General features: G+C 49.4%; 1 protein-coding gene across 1 annotated transcript in view; it reads right to left on the bottom strand.

Annotated features, from left to right (window-relative positions):
- The window catches only part of MVB12B (multivesicular body subunit 12B), a 194,042-nt gene extending 181,907 nt beyond the window's left edge, over positions 1–12,135 (bottom strand). The window contains exon 1 of the mRNA XM_045469366.1: positions 11,948–12,135. Within this exon, the coding sequence (XP_045325322.1) occupies positions 11,948–12,022 (75 nt within the window). The 5' untranslated portion in view covers positions 12,023–12,135. The remainder of the gene's footprint in view (positions 1–11,947) is intronic.
- Between the last annotated feature and the right edge of the window lie 6,455 nt (positions 12,136–18,590).

Genomic DNA, 18,590 nt, shown 5'->3' with positions numbered 1-18,590 from the left:
CTTCTAAAGCAAACCAAACAGGCAGGGAGAAGAAATACTCTTAGTTCTCAGCCTAGAATCAGAAAAGGCGGAGGCCATTAAAAAGGACTGCAGCCTTTTAAATAGGAACAATCAGAATGCTATATGCAAGTCACCCAAGTAATCAGTGTCCCCCGAAGCCCACAAAAGTTCCGGAAAACAGACCTGCCAATGAAATCGAGCCAAGTCTCCAATCAACGCTAGGAAGCACCTGGCAGCAGCCACACTCTCAATTCTGTTTATGACAAAAGCTAAACTAAGTTATGCTTTACTTAATTCTACTGAAAATAAGCTTCTAGAGCCCGGGGCAGGGGGTAGCATACCATGCCACATTTTCTATTTTCAAATTTCATTTACCAGCCAGGTTTATATAAAGCACAGGGCTTGGTGCTTCTGGCACACAGTAGGCATGAAGTAAATACTTACTGAACGAGTAGATATGCATGTCCCAGTAAAGAAGGTGTAGAGGTAAATAAGTGTACCAGCCCAATCTGAAGCAAACACTAATCAAAAAAGTATCTTCACTTGGAAAATCCCATAGTATGGTAGCACGAAAATAACCTTGCTGAGGTTCGAAAAATACGGGTACCTGCTGTTGGTTACCAAAACGCTTTGCAATTAACAACTCATTAGCAGAATGTACAAATTCTGCCAGTGCTACAATACCATGCTGTGAATTTAATAAAGAACATCCGAGGTAAGTCTTTTATTATTATTATTATTATTATTATTATTATTATTATTATTAAGCTAGTACCGCCTCTACCACGAGAGACAGAGAGAGCGAGGCAGAGAGAGAGAGAGACAGGAGGCGAACATGGGAATAAATACGAAAGGCTTTATTTGTTGATAGAGTCCCGGCCCCGGGTCACGACGTCGGCCCCGGACGCCCACGACCAGGCCTCTCCCTTCCCGAAGCCCTCCGTCAAGGGCGGTGGGGAAACTCGCCTCGGGAGCCCCGCCGCTCCCACAATGCACCGGGGAGGCAGCCCAGCGGCAGGTTCCAAGATGGCCGCGGGCTGCCTCCGGCTGAGGCAGACAAAGGAGCCGGCGGCCCGTGCCCATGCGTGCACGGTCCCAGCCCGGCCTGCAGACGGGAGGATGCGACAGCAGAGCATGAGCACAGAGCATCTCGGATGCACGCCTCTTTCTTCCCTTTCCCCCCAGTTGCTGTACCCTGGGGATCAAGGCAGCCTTTGTGAAATACAGACAAATGACTCCTCGCGGCGCGGGGCCTCGGCCGGCTCGGCGGTGGAGGAAGCCCCACCACCGGCAAAGGAAGCTTTTAATGAGAAACGCCCAAGATATCCATGGCAGAGGCAATCACTCAAAGCAGCTTGCCCTGAATTACATATTTTCTGACTGCAAATTACTTTTAACAGCGTCTCTACCGTCACTTCAATTGACCTTCCTAACAAAAGGCCATTTATTAACTGGCACTCCACGTTTCCCGGGCTGTGTGGAGCCTCGAGCCAGAAGGGATGGCACCGCCGAGTACTCGGCCGCCCAGGGTCACAGGCCAGGCCTCTGAGAGGGGAGAAGAGGCCATTAATGCAAGCCTGCGGAGCAGATCTGCCCGAGAGGGGGGAGCGGGCTGTTTAAGACCAACATTAACCTGTCTGGCAAGAGGTAATGCGGGTCTGAAACGTAAAATACCAAGGCCTACTTGCAACAACCCCCTGGTTTCGTCCTCAGCAGCTACGCAGCAGAGAGAGACCCACCCCTATCTCAAAACCCTAACTGCACACAAAACACACCGACACCCCTCTACCGCATAGTATGGTGCTTTGCGTTTCTCAGAAAGCTTTCTCGGGCTCCTTCTCCACCGATGATCACACCAAACCTGGGAGGTGGCTGGGTCTTATCACCCCTATTTTAGAGAAGACAAAACTGAGGCCCACGGCTGTCGGAAGCCAGGCACCTGGCAGCTGGCAGACCTAAACAGGACCCTTAGTCCTCCCTCCCAGGTCTGGTCTGCTTTCCGTGACACTGTGCCGAGGGAGACCAACACCCCGTCCAACAGATCGAGAAGGCAGTTTCAACACTAATTATCTTTAAAAATGCCAAAGCTCTTCTTTCTCCAGCCATAGCGCAATAAGTGAAGCAAGGGGGAGAAAAGTACAGAAAGATAAAAGTAACATGGGATTAATTTTCCTCACACCTCAGTTTCGAGATTCAACATTTCCCTCATAAATAATTTACAACAATAAAAATGAGCTAAGGCCATGTTTGTGTAGGACGGAGGTAAATTTAGGCCTAATGAGGGAGATCCGAGCACTGCACAGGAGGGAATAGGTTGATGTATAGCACCGTGCGAGCGCAATCGACAGCACACAGGGGCTCCATTACCAACTGGAAGTCGCGAGGCCAACCGAGAGGAGGTGGGGGGGGAGCAATTTGGGGAAACTTCTACCATCCCAGCTGTGGCTGCAAGGAAGGTCTCCAGGGGGAAAGCCGAAAGTTGACCAGTGTTTTAGATGACAAGACGACAGAGGTGGAGATTTCTCAGAGCCCTAAGACTGAACCAACCTGAAACTAAGTCGGTTCTCGGTAAATGCCACGTGAGGAATGCGGGTCGTGATGCCCCCCGGGAGTCACGTCTGCGTGTGGGCACAGGGAGAGTGCAGTGGCAACACTGGACTTGGCTAGTCATCCCAATTTAACCTTGCAGGTCATTTGGCCCCAATACCCATCCCAATCTTTACCCCGAGTGCGTGGCCAGCCTCCACTACGTCATTTCCAAGGCCAGGGGCTGCAGAGCTTTATTCTGGGCAGCTATTCCTGTGTCTACCCCGAGAGGATTTCCCCGCCAGACAGAAGAATATGTGTAAATGTGTTGTGGGGTGTGTGTGTGTGTGTGTGTGTGTTGCCTGTACATACGGGGGCTACATGGGATCAGTTGGAGTAAGGTGTGTTTTCCGGAGGAAAATCCAGGAGGATTTTTTCCATGCCGTGCCTGATGAATACGATGCAACAAGGGTGGGTAGGAGAAAATCCGCCTCCTGCTTCTGCCCGCAATGCTGCAAACAGTGCCTGGGGAAGGCCCCGGCGCCCAGCCCTGCAGCACCCTGGCAATGCCATCATCCCAGGTTCACAGAGAAATGAACTTTAACTATAAAGCCTCTCATACAGACAGCACACTGCTCCCTTGTAGCTGATCAAAGAATTACTACAACAGTGTGCTTAATCCCTGAAAGTCAGCAGTGCTGGGCTTAACTGATGCTGAATATTGTTTCAGAATCAAAGGCGCGCCTCCCGGCCCCAGTCTGGGAGAAAACTAAGCTACTGTATCACAGTTGAAAACTCAGGGGAACTTTGATATCATCTCTGTTTAATTTCCCCGGCCCTTCGAGCCTGGGGTTTATCTCGTTTTATCAACTCCTGTACTGAAATCAAAACCCAACTAACAGAGCTCAGACCTCTCTCCACCGAGGCCCTTCTAGAGGCGGGGTGGGGTGGGGGGCAATAACCGCAGAGGGGGAAGGGGCGCTGCCATCAAAGGAGGCACAGCGGGAACCCCAACTCGGCCTCCCTGCCGCGGTGAGGAAGGCTGGCTCAGAAGCAGCACCAGCACTGCCCGCCAAGGGCTGAAGGCATGACTTGCACACAACTTTTGAGGAGAATAATTTCAAAGTATTGGGGGGGGGGGGGCAGGTTAAACTGGGCTACCGTAATTGAAATGACAAAACCCGTGGATTAATTAAATCCCCACAGAAGGATGAACTTGCAATCAGCTTGCTTGAAATCCAAAGTCAAGGGCACAAAAGACATAAACTGTCTGCCCACATCCACCAGCTTGCAGGGTTGGGGAAGAGAAGTGGATAAATATTTCACTTGCCGTGGGAACCTGACCAACAGCAGGGTGGAGACTGAGAATGGGCTGTCTCCCAATAAAAGCTGCTGCTGTGCCCACATCGGGCAGCTCTTTGCCTGTTGCCCAGTGGCAGTAGTGGTCTACAGGAACTGAGGCCCTCTTGTTGCCCCGATTACTGGCATCTTGCTGCTAACAAATCTTCAGCAGGTGCAGAAGGACACGGCCCCATTCCCATGGGAGGGAGCCCATGGCCAGGCTTCACCAACGCACACCACAACACAAACAAACACGCAAACTGGGTGGTCTCCATGCAGCTAAGGTGCAGAGACCTACCTCCTTAGGAGATGGCAGGCTGAGGCCTGGGTCCATGCAGCACCCAAGCAAATGGCCAGCCAGCTCTTGGACTATTCCTGGACGACAGCACACAGGCTGAGAGGCGTCCACGGTGGAAGCCCAGAATGGCATCCCTGTGCCTCCTGCACTCTGGTCTGGACCACTTACCTGGTCAGAAGCCAAATCACTCTGACAAACACTGTTAAGTATGGTCAGGTGGCAATAGGCCACAAGCTGCTGGGAAGGCTGCTAAGATATTAGGAAACTAAGGCAAATATTTTTCTAAGCTCTCCTAGATCGCAAAGAATTTCCCAGCCAGGGAAACTAACAATGGCGAGCACTTCCTTTTCCCCAGTAAAGGCCCCAGTTACTTCTAATAAAAGAGTCCCCTGTATAAATGTATCCATTCTATCGGACCTATGCCTAGATTTATGTTAACCGTTTGTATACCAAACAGATTTTCTACAAACCATGTGATGCGGGCCTGGGGTTCAGGGTGCTGCAGCTCACACGGTGCAATGTTAGATCCTGGAATTCTCGCTCCAAAAATAAATCCGGGATCAAGTTCTCCAGCACTGCTGTGGCCAAAGCCCTGCCTCTTACAGGCCCAACTCTGCAAAACCAGGGAGCCTGGTGCTGGGGGCAGTCTCCAGTGTACTGTGAGCCCCACTCCGACCTGCCCACAAACACTGCAAATGAGGGTCAGCCCTGCCCACTCCCATCAAGTTTTGGTGCCCTATTGTCCCCTGGAGAGAAGGAAGAGGGAGGACCCCCAACAGAAGGCAGATGCTCTACAGATGAAGCCATCCCAGGAGGACCCAAGAGAAATGCTCTCTTGCTATTCAGGGACATAAGGTCAGGTGTACCCTTACCCTGATGGCCAGTGTCTAGGGTAAAAATGCCAATGTGTCACCTCAACACCCAGCAAATGGGCTCTCGGGCCAGAATCAGAACACCCAGCTTCAGGTCAACCAGGCATGTCCCATCACTACCAACCCCTTTCTGACTTTCAGACATTTGGTCATCTAATCATTCTACCTGTGCGCCGATGACTTCCAAAATACTTCAACCGCCCGGACTTTTCTCCTGAGACTCAGTGGTAGGTGTCTAGTGTCCTGCTGGCTGTCATCACCGTATGTCCTGGCTGAACATGCCATCCTCCCCCTGAAGCATCTCTCACATTCCCAGTACCCAGCAGCACTGGCACACAGCAGTAAGCCCACAAACATTTATGGGGAGCCTTTGTGCTAAGCACTGAGGGAGGGTATGCAATGATGACGGTTGGAAATCCAACATTCTGGAGCAGGGATTCTCAAACTCTGGCCTGAGTCACCTGGTGAGTTGATTAAAACAGACACTCTTGGAGCCCACTCCCGGAGATATTGATCCAATAAGCGTAGGATGGGGCCTGAGAAGCTGCATTTCTAACAAGCTCCAGGTGACAAATAGCTGCTGGTCCACAATCTGAACTTTGTACAAGACAGCAGGTATTCATGAGATGTTTGACGAATGAATGAACAGAAAAACACCTGAAGGTAATTATCCATGAGGAACAGCCTCGGAATGAGCCCCTCGGTCTCTCCCTCCCCAGAGAGTCAGCCAAGAGCACCCAGCTCTCCCCCTATGGCACCCACCCCACCATTCAAAACCTAGGTCACATCTCCCGTTCTTCCCAAACCTTCCTCGATTGCCCCTACACACAGCTGCTGTCACTGAGAACGCCGATGCTCACCAAGAACACGGTCTCAGCACACACGCATGTATGCACACACAGAAACACACAGCCTTGCCTCTCAGAAGGTTTAGTACACTTTCCCTAGCAGAACATTAGTTGCTCAAAGGTGTTATGTCACGGTGGGTGCTCAATAAATGGATTATGGGTGAGTGGGTGTGTGAGTGGATGCATGGATGAATCAAGTTCCTATCCTCCCAAACTGCCCACGTTTCGCTGAATTAAGGTGGGCACATAAAACAGCAAGGGCAGCGGCAAGAGCAGACCTGCGGGCCCCTTCCAATTAGAACGCCAGGCTGGGCGTCAGTGAGCCCAGGACAAACACCACGCTTCCAGGGACAGGCAGGCTGCAGAGGAAGGGAGGCGGGACTGCAGAGCTCCCAGCAGCTAGCTCCAGAAGTGATTGTGACCCAGCCCAAGCAGGCTGGATGAGGGCCTGGCAGGGGCCAGGGTGTCTCCAGGCTGGTCGCCCAGAAGACTCCCCTAAGGGGTTTGTAAAAACCACGGCTGCCCCTTCCAACCCCCAGGTTCTGACTTAATTGGGTTGGGCTGGGCCCAAGACTGGATAATGCACAGCCCAGGTGAAATGCCACTGTGCTGGGTGGTACAGCGATGAAACAGACGTGGCCACCACCCACGGAGCTCACACGCCAGAGGAAACATCCCAAAAGAAAGAGACTGCAAATGAGGGGCCATTTCCTTCTGCCTGGTGAGTCAGGGAGATGTGAGGGAAGGGCCTGCGCTCCACCTGGCCTCCTGGAAAGAGAGAGGGCGCAGGGCAGTGAAGGTACTGTGGGCAAGAGACGTGGAATCAGCAGCGGCCTGAACAGACCACTGGGGGAACTGTGGGTGGCAGATGGACAGCCGAAACAAGCTTCTGAGGTGCTTAAACAACAAACAAACAAACAAACAAAACGGTTGAAAGCCTGTTGGCATTTCTCTGCAATTTCTAAGGTCCAAGCAATGATGCAGGGCTTCAGGAAGGAAGGAAGAGATTCGAAAGTCTTTTGTTCCTATTTCCTCTCCTGTAACCGAATGCTTCTCAAACCAACGCCCCGTTCCTGCAGACCACCGCGGGGCCTCCTTACAGTATCAGGTCAGGGCGGGAATGAAAAGCAAAGCAGAGCGATGGAGAGGGTGTAAGCTCTGGAGTCAGAGGGACCCGAGCTTGAATCCCAGCTCCGGCACTGGGCCTAAGTTTCCTCCCCACCAGAATTGGAACGACAGGTAATATTTCCTTCACAGGGTTGTGTCGTGTAAGGAGCTTGTAGAACTTGCATCAAGAGAAACAGTCAAGAGAGTGCACAAGACAGCCTATGGAATGGAAGCAAGTTTCTCCGAATCACATATCCGATGAGGAGTGAAAATCCAAATCCATACAGAACTCTTACAATTATCAACAACAAAAATTAAATATTTGATGGGGAAAAAAAACGGGCAAAGGACTTGAATAGACCTTTCTCCAAAGGTGGTCTACAAATGGCCAACAACCATATGAAAAGATGTTCGACATCACTAACCACTAGGGAAATGCAAACCACAGTCACACCAAGCTATCACCTCATACCCACTGGCATGGTTACTATCAAAAGTCTAAAAATTAGTGTTGGCGAGGACGTGGGAAATTGGCACCCTGGTGCACTGTTTGCTGGGAATGGAAATGTAGCCACTAAGGGAAACAGTAGGGTGATTCCTCAAAAAATTAAAAGTAGGGGTGCCTGGGTGGCTCAGTTGGTTAAGCTTCTGACTTCGGCTCAGGTCATGATCTCACGGTTCATGAGTTCGAGCCCTGAGTCGGGCTCTGTGCTGACAGTACAGAGCCTGCTTGGAATTCTCTCTCTCTCTCTCTCTCTCTCTGTCCCTCTCTCTCTCTCTCTGCCCCATCCCCACTTGTGCTCTCTTTCTCTCTCTCTCTTTCCCTCTCAAAATAAATAAATACACTTAAAAAAAAAATAGAATTACTGTATAGTCTGGCAATTCCACATCTGGGTATGTACCCAAAAGAATTGAAAACAGGTCTTGAAAAGATCTCTGTACATCCATGTTCACAACGGCATTATTCACAAGAGCCTAAAGGCAGAAGCAACCCAGGTATCCGTAGACAGATGAACGGACAAGCAAAACACAGTATAGACACATAATGCATAGTATTCAGCTTAAAAGGGAAAGAAATTCTGACATATGCCACAACGTGAATGAACCTGGAAGACATCATGTTGAGTGAGGTGAGCCAGTCTAGAAAGACAAATACTATAGAATTCCGCGTGTATGAGGTTCCTAGATTAGTCAGATTCATAGAAACACAGAGGAGAATGGTGGCTGCCAGAAACTGGGGGAAGAGGAAAGCGAAGCTGTTTAATGAGTATACAGTTTTGCAAGATGAAAAAGTTCCAAAGATGAGCTGCATGACAGTGTGAATGTACTTAATGCCACTGATTTGCACACCTCAAAACGATCAGGATGGTTCATTTTATGTTATGTGTGTTGTATACTTTAAAAAAAAAAAAGAAAGCTTCCACAATTGTGGTTTTCAAGTTTCCGGAAGCAGAAGCACAACCCCACCTTTCTTACTCAACACACAGATCCCAGGGCCCCTTCCCCAGATATTCCAATTGGAGGTCTGGGTGTGAGGCCCTGGAATCTGCATTTTCATAAACATCTTAGGGTTATTTTGCACACCAAGAATTCATTTATTCTGCTGTAGTTCTAAAGGATCAAGGGATATTCTCCTGAGTATTTTGCTTTTGCTGATCAGTACCTGTTTAAAAAACAACAGCTACGTCTGTGTCCATGTGTGTGTATAGAAAGATCTCATGTATAAAGAAAGATTATAACCACAGCGCAACAAGGTGGTCCCCCAGTCCTCAGGGAGGTAGGAGCTACAAGGCTTGAGCATGTGACTCCGGGGCTCCAGGCCCACGGGCCTCTCACATTTCCACCAGCGCAAGCTCCACATCTCACCCGAAGTGTGTCAGGTAAACCAAACACATGCCCGCAGGGTGTCCCCAACAAGGGAGGCAATGTCAAGTACACCCCGCAGCGGCTCTGCCTCTCAAGCAGCAGAGGAGAGGAGGTCTGACATAGGCAACCTCATTGCAAACAGCGCAGACGATGCAGGGAAACCACAATTCCCAAGGGCAGCCCAGCAAGCAGAAGGCCAACCGGAGCCAGTGGGGCCAGAAAATGTTGGCCAGGAAAATGTTGGCCAGGGAGGGCCTCTGAGAGCGCGAGAACAGCCTGGGAGAGGCAGCTCATTCAAGGACCCCAGGCCTCCCCTCCCACAACCCAACTAGCAAAGGAGACTCTGCTCATTCAACCGCAACCAACTAAATACAGTGTTCTCAGCCCACCACATCCAGCCATGTAGTCATTTGTTATCTTCATGATCATAATAGCACCTTTGACATTTCCCATGCTTGGCTCCAACACTATCATTACTTTCCAGTGTGGCAAGGATGTCGCTCTTCGAGCGGGACGCATGGAACCCTTCCAACCTGCTAAGGTGGAGGGGCCCAGGACTTCTAGGTTCTGACGCCCCCCAGAAGCCGATCTGCCATGAAACTGATAGCAATGAACCTTCAGCCACCCCCACCCTTTACCCCTTCCAAGGCCCTGAGAGGGGACCCAGAAATGCGTTCACATGGCCGTGTGGTTTCGTGAGATGCACAAAAGCAAGATATTCTTGTATTCTTTTTCTTATAACCCCTCCCACCTCCAAATCGTCTAAATGATGGACCCAGAAAACCAGGGTCTGCCTTTGGAGTCCACCTAAATTTAGAGAGGACTCCCCCACACCCTCTGTAGTGCCACATGCATTCACATACATTAATTCATTCAGCCTTATGGGGTAGGTTTTATTCTTAAGCCACTTCTACATAGAAGGACATCGGAATTCAGAAAGGTTCTGTGAGGTTCCATGACCTGCCTAGGGTCGCCGGGATTGCAGGAAGGAGACTGAGATTCAAAACCAAACCCCTAAATCCAAGCCCTGTGTTCTTCTTACTCTAACATCCCTTCCTAATTGCCCTAAGGAGAGCTCCAAACAGAAAGGCACTCTAAAGAAAAAAAAAAATAAAGCTCTTCTTCTGATTAATAAGCCAACAAACACTTACTAATAACCACTAACCTTTACTGACCACTTGGCCTGAGGCAGGCACAGAGCTAAATGCTTCTCTTGCAATATTTCATTCACTGCTCACCATAATCCCGTGAGATACATATTATCATTAGCCTCGCTCTACAGATGAGGAAACTGAGGCTCAGAAAAGTTCATTAGTTTACCCAAGAACACACAGGAAGTAGGAAAGCCAAGGATTAAGCTGAGGTCTAATTCTAAAGCCCTTGCATTTAGCCATGGTGCGCTGTTCCAGTTGGAACTGGGAAGAGCCTGCCAGCGGGATGGAGGCAGGCAGGGAAAATACCTTCAGCATAAGTCAGGAGTGTGGCCTAAGAGCTAGAAGGAAGGAATCAAAAATGCTGATTAGAGGGGCGCCTGGGTGGCTCAGTCAGTTAAGCGCCTCACTTTGGCCCAGGTCATGATCTCCATAGTTCATGAGTTCAAGCCCCATGGTGGGCTCTGTGCTGACAGTTCAGAGCCTGGAGCCTGCTTCCTATTCTGTGTCTCCCTCTCTCTGCCCCTCCCCCAATTGCACTCTGTCTGTCTCTCTCAAAAATGAATTAAACAAAATTTTTTAAAGTGCTGATTAGAGAAGATGATTCTGGACTCAAATGAACCAGTAATTCACATGTCAACTGCTTCACATGGGTCTTGGTGCCCAGGTCCCAGCAGAGGCCCCACCTCTCAGAGGCTCCATTTAAATATTCTCCGCATGGCCCAGTTATCTCAAAGCACTGCCACAACTTCCAGGGAGCTAGAAAGGTGTCACCTGTGTCCTGTAACTAACCTTCTGAGGACCCTGAGCTTTTCGGTTTGCCTAGGTTTCTGCAGAGCTTATCCCCTAACTTTTCTAAAGCTTCTCTGCTGCAGCTGATAAGACTTTTTTTTTTCCCCCTGTTAAAACGAGATGAGATCCAGCCAGCTGTCGAGAAATGTACAATGAGATTATACTGAGAAGGAACCACCAGAGACAAAGGCCCCTAAAGAGTCACTGGCCTGTTGTGGCTTTTGTGGCAGAAATCTGTTCTTGGGTGGGGGTGGGGAGCAGAGAAGGGGCAACAGCCATTTGCCTTTTGCTTCCTGGGGCCTTCCTCTGCGCCTTGCTGAAGAGACTGCTGAGAAGCAGAGGAAAGAAGAGTCACATCTTTAGTGGTGAGAGAGGCTGATAACTTAGGAAGAGTTGTCTGTTGGTAACAAAGAGGACAAAGATGCACATAGGTCTGCCCTCTTCACTTGGGCCTGTCACTGGGGATCTGATGTCCCCCCCGTCCTAAGTCTGTCTCACTTAGGCTGGAGTCCTTGTGGGGTGCTCATCAACACAGCCATCACACTTCCAGGATGGGTACTCTGGGTCTTGGGTGCCCACTCCGGGCACCTCACCTTTAGATAGGTGCCCTGGCATTTGGGTGTCCTCTCTGCTGTGCCCAGGTCACAGGTGAGGCCGCACCCCAGGTGATGCTCAAGGCTCAGGTGCAAGTTGGTCTGCACCCACGTGACCACAGAGAGCCGGACCCCAGGCCAGGCCAGTGAAATCAATGTCCCCAGTGTGTGCAGGTGGCCGCAGCGGCCTGGGCACAGGTGGGCCGCCTCACCTCTCACCTGGGCGGCGGTGGCTCTCGGAGACCCTCACCTGCCCGGCCCTGGGGGCGTTGCTGGCACTCGGGTCCCCGAGCTCCCTCCCGCCTGTCCGCTGCAAGGCCGAGCCGGGGTTCGGGAAGCCGCGGCGCGCGCGGGCCCGGGAAGAGGCCGCCGGGCCTGTCCCCGCGGCGGGCCGGGCACGGAGCCCGCAGGCCTCGGCGCGGCCCGGCTCCGCCCGTCCGCCCGCCCCTCGGCCCGGGGCCCGCGCCCGCCCGCCCGCCCGCCCGTCCGCCGGGGCAGCAGGGCCGGCTCCGCCGAGCCTCCGCGGCGCCCGGCCCGCCCGACCTCACTTAACTGTTCCCCGCTGGGGCGGCGGCGGCTGCGGCGGCGGTGGGTCCCGGCTCCGTCTCACGCAGAAGCAGCTTCTCATCGCCCGGGCGGCGCGGGAGGGGCCGGGCCCGGGGCCCAGGCGGCGGGGCCGGCGCCGCAGCTCGAGCGCGAGCCTCACCGGGGAGCGGCGGCGGCGGCGGCGGCGGCAGGGGCGGGGCGCGGCCTGGCGGCGGCGGCGGCGGCGACAACGGCGACGGCGGCTCCCTCGGCGGGCCGCGGCGGCGGGCCGGGCTCCGGGCCTCCCGGCTCTGGCGCTGGCTCCGGGGGAGGCGCCGGGCGCCCGAGGCTGGCTCGGGCGGGAGGAGGGAGCGGGAGCCCTCGCGTCCGGAGCCCGCGCCGCCGCCGCCCCGGCCGGCACCCCGCCTACCCCGGGCCTCCCCCACGGCCCAGCCCGCGAGCCCCCCGGCCCGGCCTCCCCCAGCCGGCGGGTAACCCCCCCGCCCCCCTCTCCCCAGCCCGGCCTCAGAGCCCCTGGAGCCCCAGGCCTCTTGGAGCCTGGGCCCTAGTTATCCCCTCGCCAAGCTGTTCTCTTCCAGGGCCCCCGCAGCCCACTCAGCTCTCCTAGGCCTCACTGTATCAGTCCTTCAGCACAGCCTTAGAACCCTGGACGCCCCCAGGCCTCTTGGCGCCTTAGATGAACACCACACACACACACACGTTGTCCTCTAGCACGGACACCCAGCCCTCCTAGATTTTCGTGAACTGCAGGCCATTCCTTCAGCTCCGCTCACTCCAGTTCAGGGGACCCCCACTCTCCCAAATGACCCAATACAAGCTTAGCCAGGTCCCAGACTCCACTAAAAACGGGCCTCTCTCTCATAATGACCCCAATCTCCCAGCGATTCTCTGCCTCCCCTTTATGCTGGGCAAATGATCAACCCACAGGGGCCATGGGACTGCCCTCAGGGAAGCATCTAGAGGGAGAGGTTTACAGAAGTGATGCCCTACAGTACTCGGGGAAAGGTATAGGCCAGAGGATAAGACTGCATGAGGAGTGGAGTCCAGAGCTTGACTCTCAGCTAGAATGGCTGCTACCAAAGACAGGAGCAGGCTCTGCATAATTCCTTAACCAAAAATGCCCCACAGAGCCCCAGCAAGGCATTCCCAGGCGGAGGCTGGCCTGCCATTTGAAAGAACTGTGGTCAGAAGGCTGGAGCCTTTAGAGCTGAGGACCATGCAAAGAGTGATTGGCATCAATTTGCTAATACATCAAGTCTAATTTTCACACATTCTAGGTTTTTCTAAGCAGAATTGGCTGTCGGGGGAAATGTCTTGTGGGGAAGCCAGGCAAGTGTGTGCATTCCAAGCGTCTGTCTCAGAAATGCCACTGGTTCAGATTGTTTTACAGACAAGTTCTTTCAAACCATTAAGGGTCAGACAATCCCTCCGTTATTTAAATTTACACAGAGGGGCGCCTGGGTGGCTCTGTCAGTTAAGCGTCTGGCTTCCCCTCAGGTCATGATCTCACAGTTTGTGAGTTCGAGCCCCACATTCTGGACTGACCCCTAAAGCCGTCAACACTTAGCTGTTCTCTGTGCAGTGGGCAGTCACTTGGGGGCAGGGGGCCAGGCCAGGCTTCCTGTCAGCCTCCCCAGTGTCCCCGAGGAAATAGCCTCAGCTGGTGGCCAAGTTCAGCCAGGACAACTCCACTTTGCTCTGTTTTACACAGACAAGCCCTTTTTTAGGGCAATTCTGCTCAGAAGTGTTTAGATGTTATTTAAAATGTTTAACAGGGGCACCTAGGTGGCTCAGTTAAGCCCCAACCTCAGCTCAGGTCATAATCTCACGGTTTTTGAGTTCGAGCCCCGCATCAAGCTCTCTGCTGTCAGCATGGAACCTGCTTCAGATCCACTGTCTCCCTGTCTCTCTCTCTCTGGCCCTCCCCTGCTTGCTCTCTCAAAAATAAACATTTAGGGGCGCCTGGGTGGCGCAGTCGGTTAAGTGTCCGACTTCAGCCAGGTCACGATCTCGCGGTCCGTGAGTTTGAGCCCCGCGTCAGGCTCTGGGCTGATGGCTCAGAGCCTGGAGCCTGTTTCCGATTCTGTGTCTCCCTCTCTCTCTGCCCCTCCCCCGTTCATGCTCTGTCTCTCTCTGTCCCAAAAATAAATAAACGTTGAAAAAAAAAAATTAAAAAAAAAATAAATAAACATTTAAAAAATAAATAAACATTAAAAAAGTTTTTTAATAGAAAAACTTACACAGAAAAAAAGCAAAAATATTCCATATCGCTTCCCAAATTTAGCATAACTCTGATACCAAAATCCGACAGATTACACCAAAAAGGAGAACTGCAGATCAGTATAGAACACTGGTCTCCAGATAATTTAATAAGGGTTGTTTGAAAAAGAGGGTCTACAGTCAAATAACTTGAGAAAGGGCTGCGTGCCATTTACAGTCTACCTTTTGGAGAACCACAGAAAGTATGAGTATAGTAAAGTCCCTGTGAAGTCCAGGAGTAAAAAACACGGCATTTCTCAAACTCATCTGAGTCAGGACCACCTTTTCAAAGTTCACCAATTATCTCTAATACGTGAATCACTACTATACACCAACCTATTTGAGTATATAATAGTCGTAAGGCTACCGAACACAATGTTAGCAATTTGAGTCCAACTTGATGGAAAACAAGCCAAAATCCACTATGATCAAGCAAGATTTATTCCAAAAGTACAAGAATAATTCAGCCTCAGGGAGTCTATAAATTCATTGCATTGTTAAAAATAAATCACAGGAGGGGCGCCTGGGTGGCGCAGTCGGTTAAGCGTCCGACTTCAGCCAGGTCACGATCTCGCGGTCCGTGAGTTCGAGCCCCGCGTCAGGCTCTGGGCTGATGGCTCAGAGCCTGGAGCCTGTTTCCGATTCTGTGTCTCCCTCTCTCTCTGCCCCTCCCCCGTTCATGCTCTGTCTCTCTCTGCCCCAAGAATAAATAAACGTTGAAAAAAAAAATTTTTTTTAAATAAATCACAGGATATTTCAACAAGACAGATGCTTTAAAAGTATTTGATAAACTTCAACACCAATTACTTATAAATTTTTAAAACCTCTTAGTAAATGAGGAAAAAAATTAAGCTTAACATGATAAAATTTATTTATCAGAAGCCATAAACAACCATATTTAGTGGTGACGCACTAAAGGTGTTCTCATTTAAGTCAGAAACAAAACAAGGATGCCTGCTATAGCTGCTACAAACCAAAGCCCATGAAATAAGAGAAGAAAAATAAATAAGAAATACAAGTATTGGATAGGAAAAGACAAAATTGATATTATCTATTCATGATTTAAGTGTGTACCTAAAAACAAAAATTAAAGAGAATCAGTCAAAAATCTTAAGATTTTGGTAAAATGGCTAGCTATAAGATAAACACTGAAATCAATCACTTTCCTGTTAAGGGAGAAGACTTCTTTTCTATACAGAAGAATTCTGTGTTCGTTTTGGCTTTGGCTGATCACAGACAGCAAGTATTTCTGTGTTCTCTACCATGCGGCAAATGGGCCTATTTCTGGTGCAGAGAGATACTATTGTCTAGCACTGCCTGCTACTATAGAGGTAAATCATCCCATCCAAGGGGAAATATTATAGAAAGCCTACTTGGCTACTGATCAAAAGCTACATTTTCCTGTCAATTTCCAGGACTTTTATCTCCTATGTCTCTTTCCTGTATCTATGCCTCAATTTCTTCCAAATTCAGAAGAGGGAAAGAGGTATTACTTATAAGATCCCCTAAATACAGCACTAAATACCAGTGATTTCCATTTAGAAAGTATGATTTTTTTTTTTAAAAAAATTACATTCAGGGGCGCCAGGGTGGCTTAGTCGGTTGAGCGTCCGACTTGAGCTCAGGTCACGATCTCACGGTCTGTGAATTCGAGCTCCGTGTCGGGCTCTGTGCTGACAGCTCAGAGCCTGGAGCCTGCTTCGGATTCTGTGTCTGCCTCTCTCTCTCTGCTCCTCCCCCGCTCATGCTCTGTGTCTCTCTGTCAAAAGTAAATAAACTTTAAAAAATAAAATAAAATAAACTGCATTCATAATAGTAATGAATACTATAAAATACCTGGCCTTTACCTTAACAAGAAACGGCAAGGCCATAGAAAGAAAACTATAAAACCTTACTGAAAAACATAAAAGTCTTTAATAAAAGGAAGAACATAACAAGTCCCTGGGGAGGAAGTCTTAATATTGCAAAGATGTCTATCTCCCCTAACTCAATATATAAATTTAGTGGAATCTAAATTAAAAAACCAATATGATTGGGGGGAGGGGTGCAATGGAACACGACAAAATTATTTTAAAACTGATCTTGAGGGGTGCCTGGGTGGCTCAGTCAGTTAAGCGTCCAACTCTTCATTTCAGCTAAGGTCATGATCTCTTGGTTCATGAGACTGAGCCCCATGCCCAGCTCTGTGCTCATGACATGGAGCCTGCTTGGGATTCTGTCTCTTCCTCTCTGTCTGCCTCTCCCCTGCTCACACACACACTCTCTCTCTCTCTCTCAAAATAAACAAATAAACATCAAGAAAAAACTGATCTTGATAAATATGGGAAAATACGCAGAAAATTTTTGAAACTGAAGATTATATTAAATTTCTTACAAGAATAGTAATCCTAATGAATATAAAATATAATGTAAAACTTACATTATAACTCATATTTCATATTATATATTAGTATCATGTTAACTTATATTTTAGTATCTGTTAGAGCAGTACTAATACTGTTTGTCTAACATATTAAAATATAACGTAAAACTTCAGTAAATAAAATTGTGGGCCACTACTGTAAGCATACACACTTTTATAATATACTGAGTTCCCTGTTTATGAATGTTTTGTTTTTGTCCACTGATCCATTTGTATATTCCTAATACTCCACTCGAAACCACATTATCTTGCCCAGACGACTTCAATAACATCCTTACCAGTCTCCTGGCTTTGCCTCCGTTCATATAATGGAAAATAGCCACCAGAGTGATCTCCTGGGCCCTTCTCATCCTTAAACTCTCAGTTTAAATGTCACCTCCTTGGAGGCCTTCGCTGGTCATCTAAGTAGCTTCCTTTTGTATTCATACCGCATCCATTCATTTCCCTCTTCCCACTCATCACAATTTGTAGCTATTTACTATTTGTTCACCTGTTCAATTCTCAGTCTCCCCACCAGACTAAAAGCTCCACCATGGTATCTGTTCATCAAGCATAAATGTGCCCCACATACTAGCCCCTCAATAAACATTTGTTTAATACATAGATGTGTCAACATGTAATATGTGCATACCCTCTGTCTATGTCTAATAATTATCCAGAGCAAACAATCAGGCAAGTGCACACAGATGGATGTTCAAGGATAATTATTTCAGCATTGCTTATAATGAGAAAATATTGGCTATATCCTAAATGTCCAGCCATAGAAGATTGAGTCATTAAAAAAGGAAAGTGGTACTGACATCGAAATGTACCACGGTATTTGGTTAAGTAAGACAAAAAACCAAAACGGGGTATAGAACAGGAGGCATTTGTTCTATGAGCCCGTTAATTTTATATGTGTTTATAAATACTTATAGGTATTAGGATACATTGGACCCCTGGAAAATGTATACCAAACGTTAATAGTTTAACAGTGGCTATAGGGAAGGGGAGGATAGAGATTTTCATTTTCTATTTTAGCGTATCTATGTATTTTAGCATCTTAGGTATATGGACACAAACTACAGGACCCACAGCCAATGGTAGCTTGAACAACAGGCATTTATTTTGCTGGCCTGGCGTCATCTACTTCCGGTCTTCCTGTTATAGGAGAATGAAGGCATTAAGAGCACGTGTCCTTCCATCCTTTGCTGACACCCTCAGGTGGTTTGTCTTTTATGCTCACACTTGTTGCCTCCTGGGCACAGAATGGCCGGCTCTTCCAGCTTTGGATGTCCTGGTCTCCTCTCTCATAGCACGAAGGCGGACAGGGAGCAAAGTCTTTCCCGGAAACTCCCCAGCAGACCTCGCTAGATCCCACGGGCCAGAAATGGGTCACATGGCCACTCCCAGCTGTACATACACATACACACAACTGTAAAGGGACGCTAGGAAATCGGCTTTGTCAATCAGGTCACCTCCTGAGGCTGGGCCTATTGACGGGCCACTTAAAATCACTGCTCCCTTGGAAAACAGTGTGCAAGTTCCTCAGAAAATTAAAAAATAGAACTAGCATGTCACCCAGAAATCCCACTGCCAGGTATACATCCAAAGGGAATGAAAATAAGATCTCAAAGAGACACCTCACGCCCACATTCACCGTGGCGTTATTTACAAAAGCCAAGACACAGAAATAACCTATGAGTGGATAAAGTTTCACACACACACACACACACACACACACACACACACACACACGCTCTGTCTCTCCCTCTCTCTTTCTCTCACAAAAATAAGTAAACATTAAAAAAGTAGAAGTCAGACAGAGAAAGGCAAGTACTGTATAAGCTCACCTATATGAGGAATCTAAAACACGGAACTGATAGAAACAGAGTGAAACAGTTTCTTCAATCCCTCACGGAGAGTCCTGGTCAGGCTTCTGGACTGAGAGAGTCGGTTTCCCCCTCAAGATGTGCACACAGTCTGGAGG

The sequence above is a fragment of the Leopardus geoffroyi genome, chromosome D4 (assembly GCF_018350155.1).
Source record: "Leopardus geoffroyi isolate Oge1 chromosome D4, O.geoffroyi_Oge1_pat1.0, whole genome shotgun sequence".
Classification (NCBI taxonomy): Eukaryota; Metazoa; Chordata; class Mammalia; order Carnivora; family Felidae; genus Leopardus; species Leopardus geoffroyi.
This window is presented reverse-complemented; position numbering and strand designations above follow the sequence as displayed.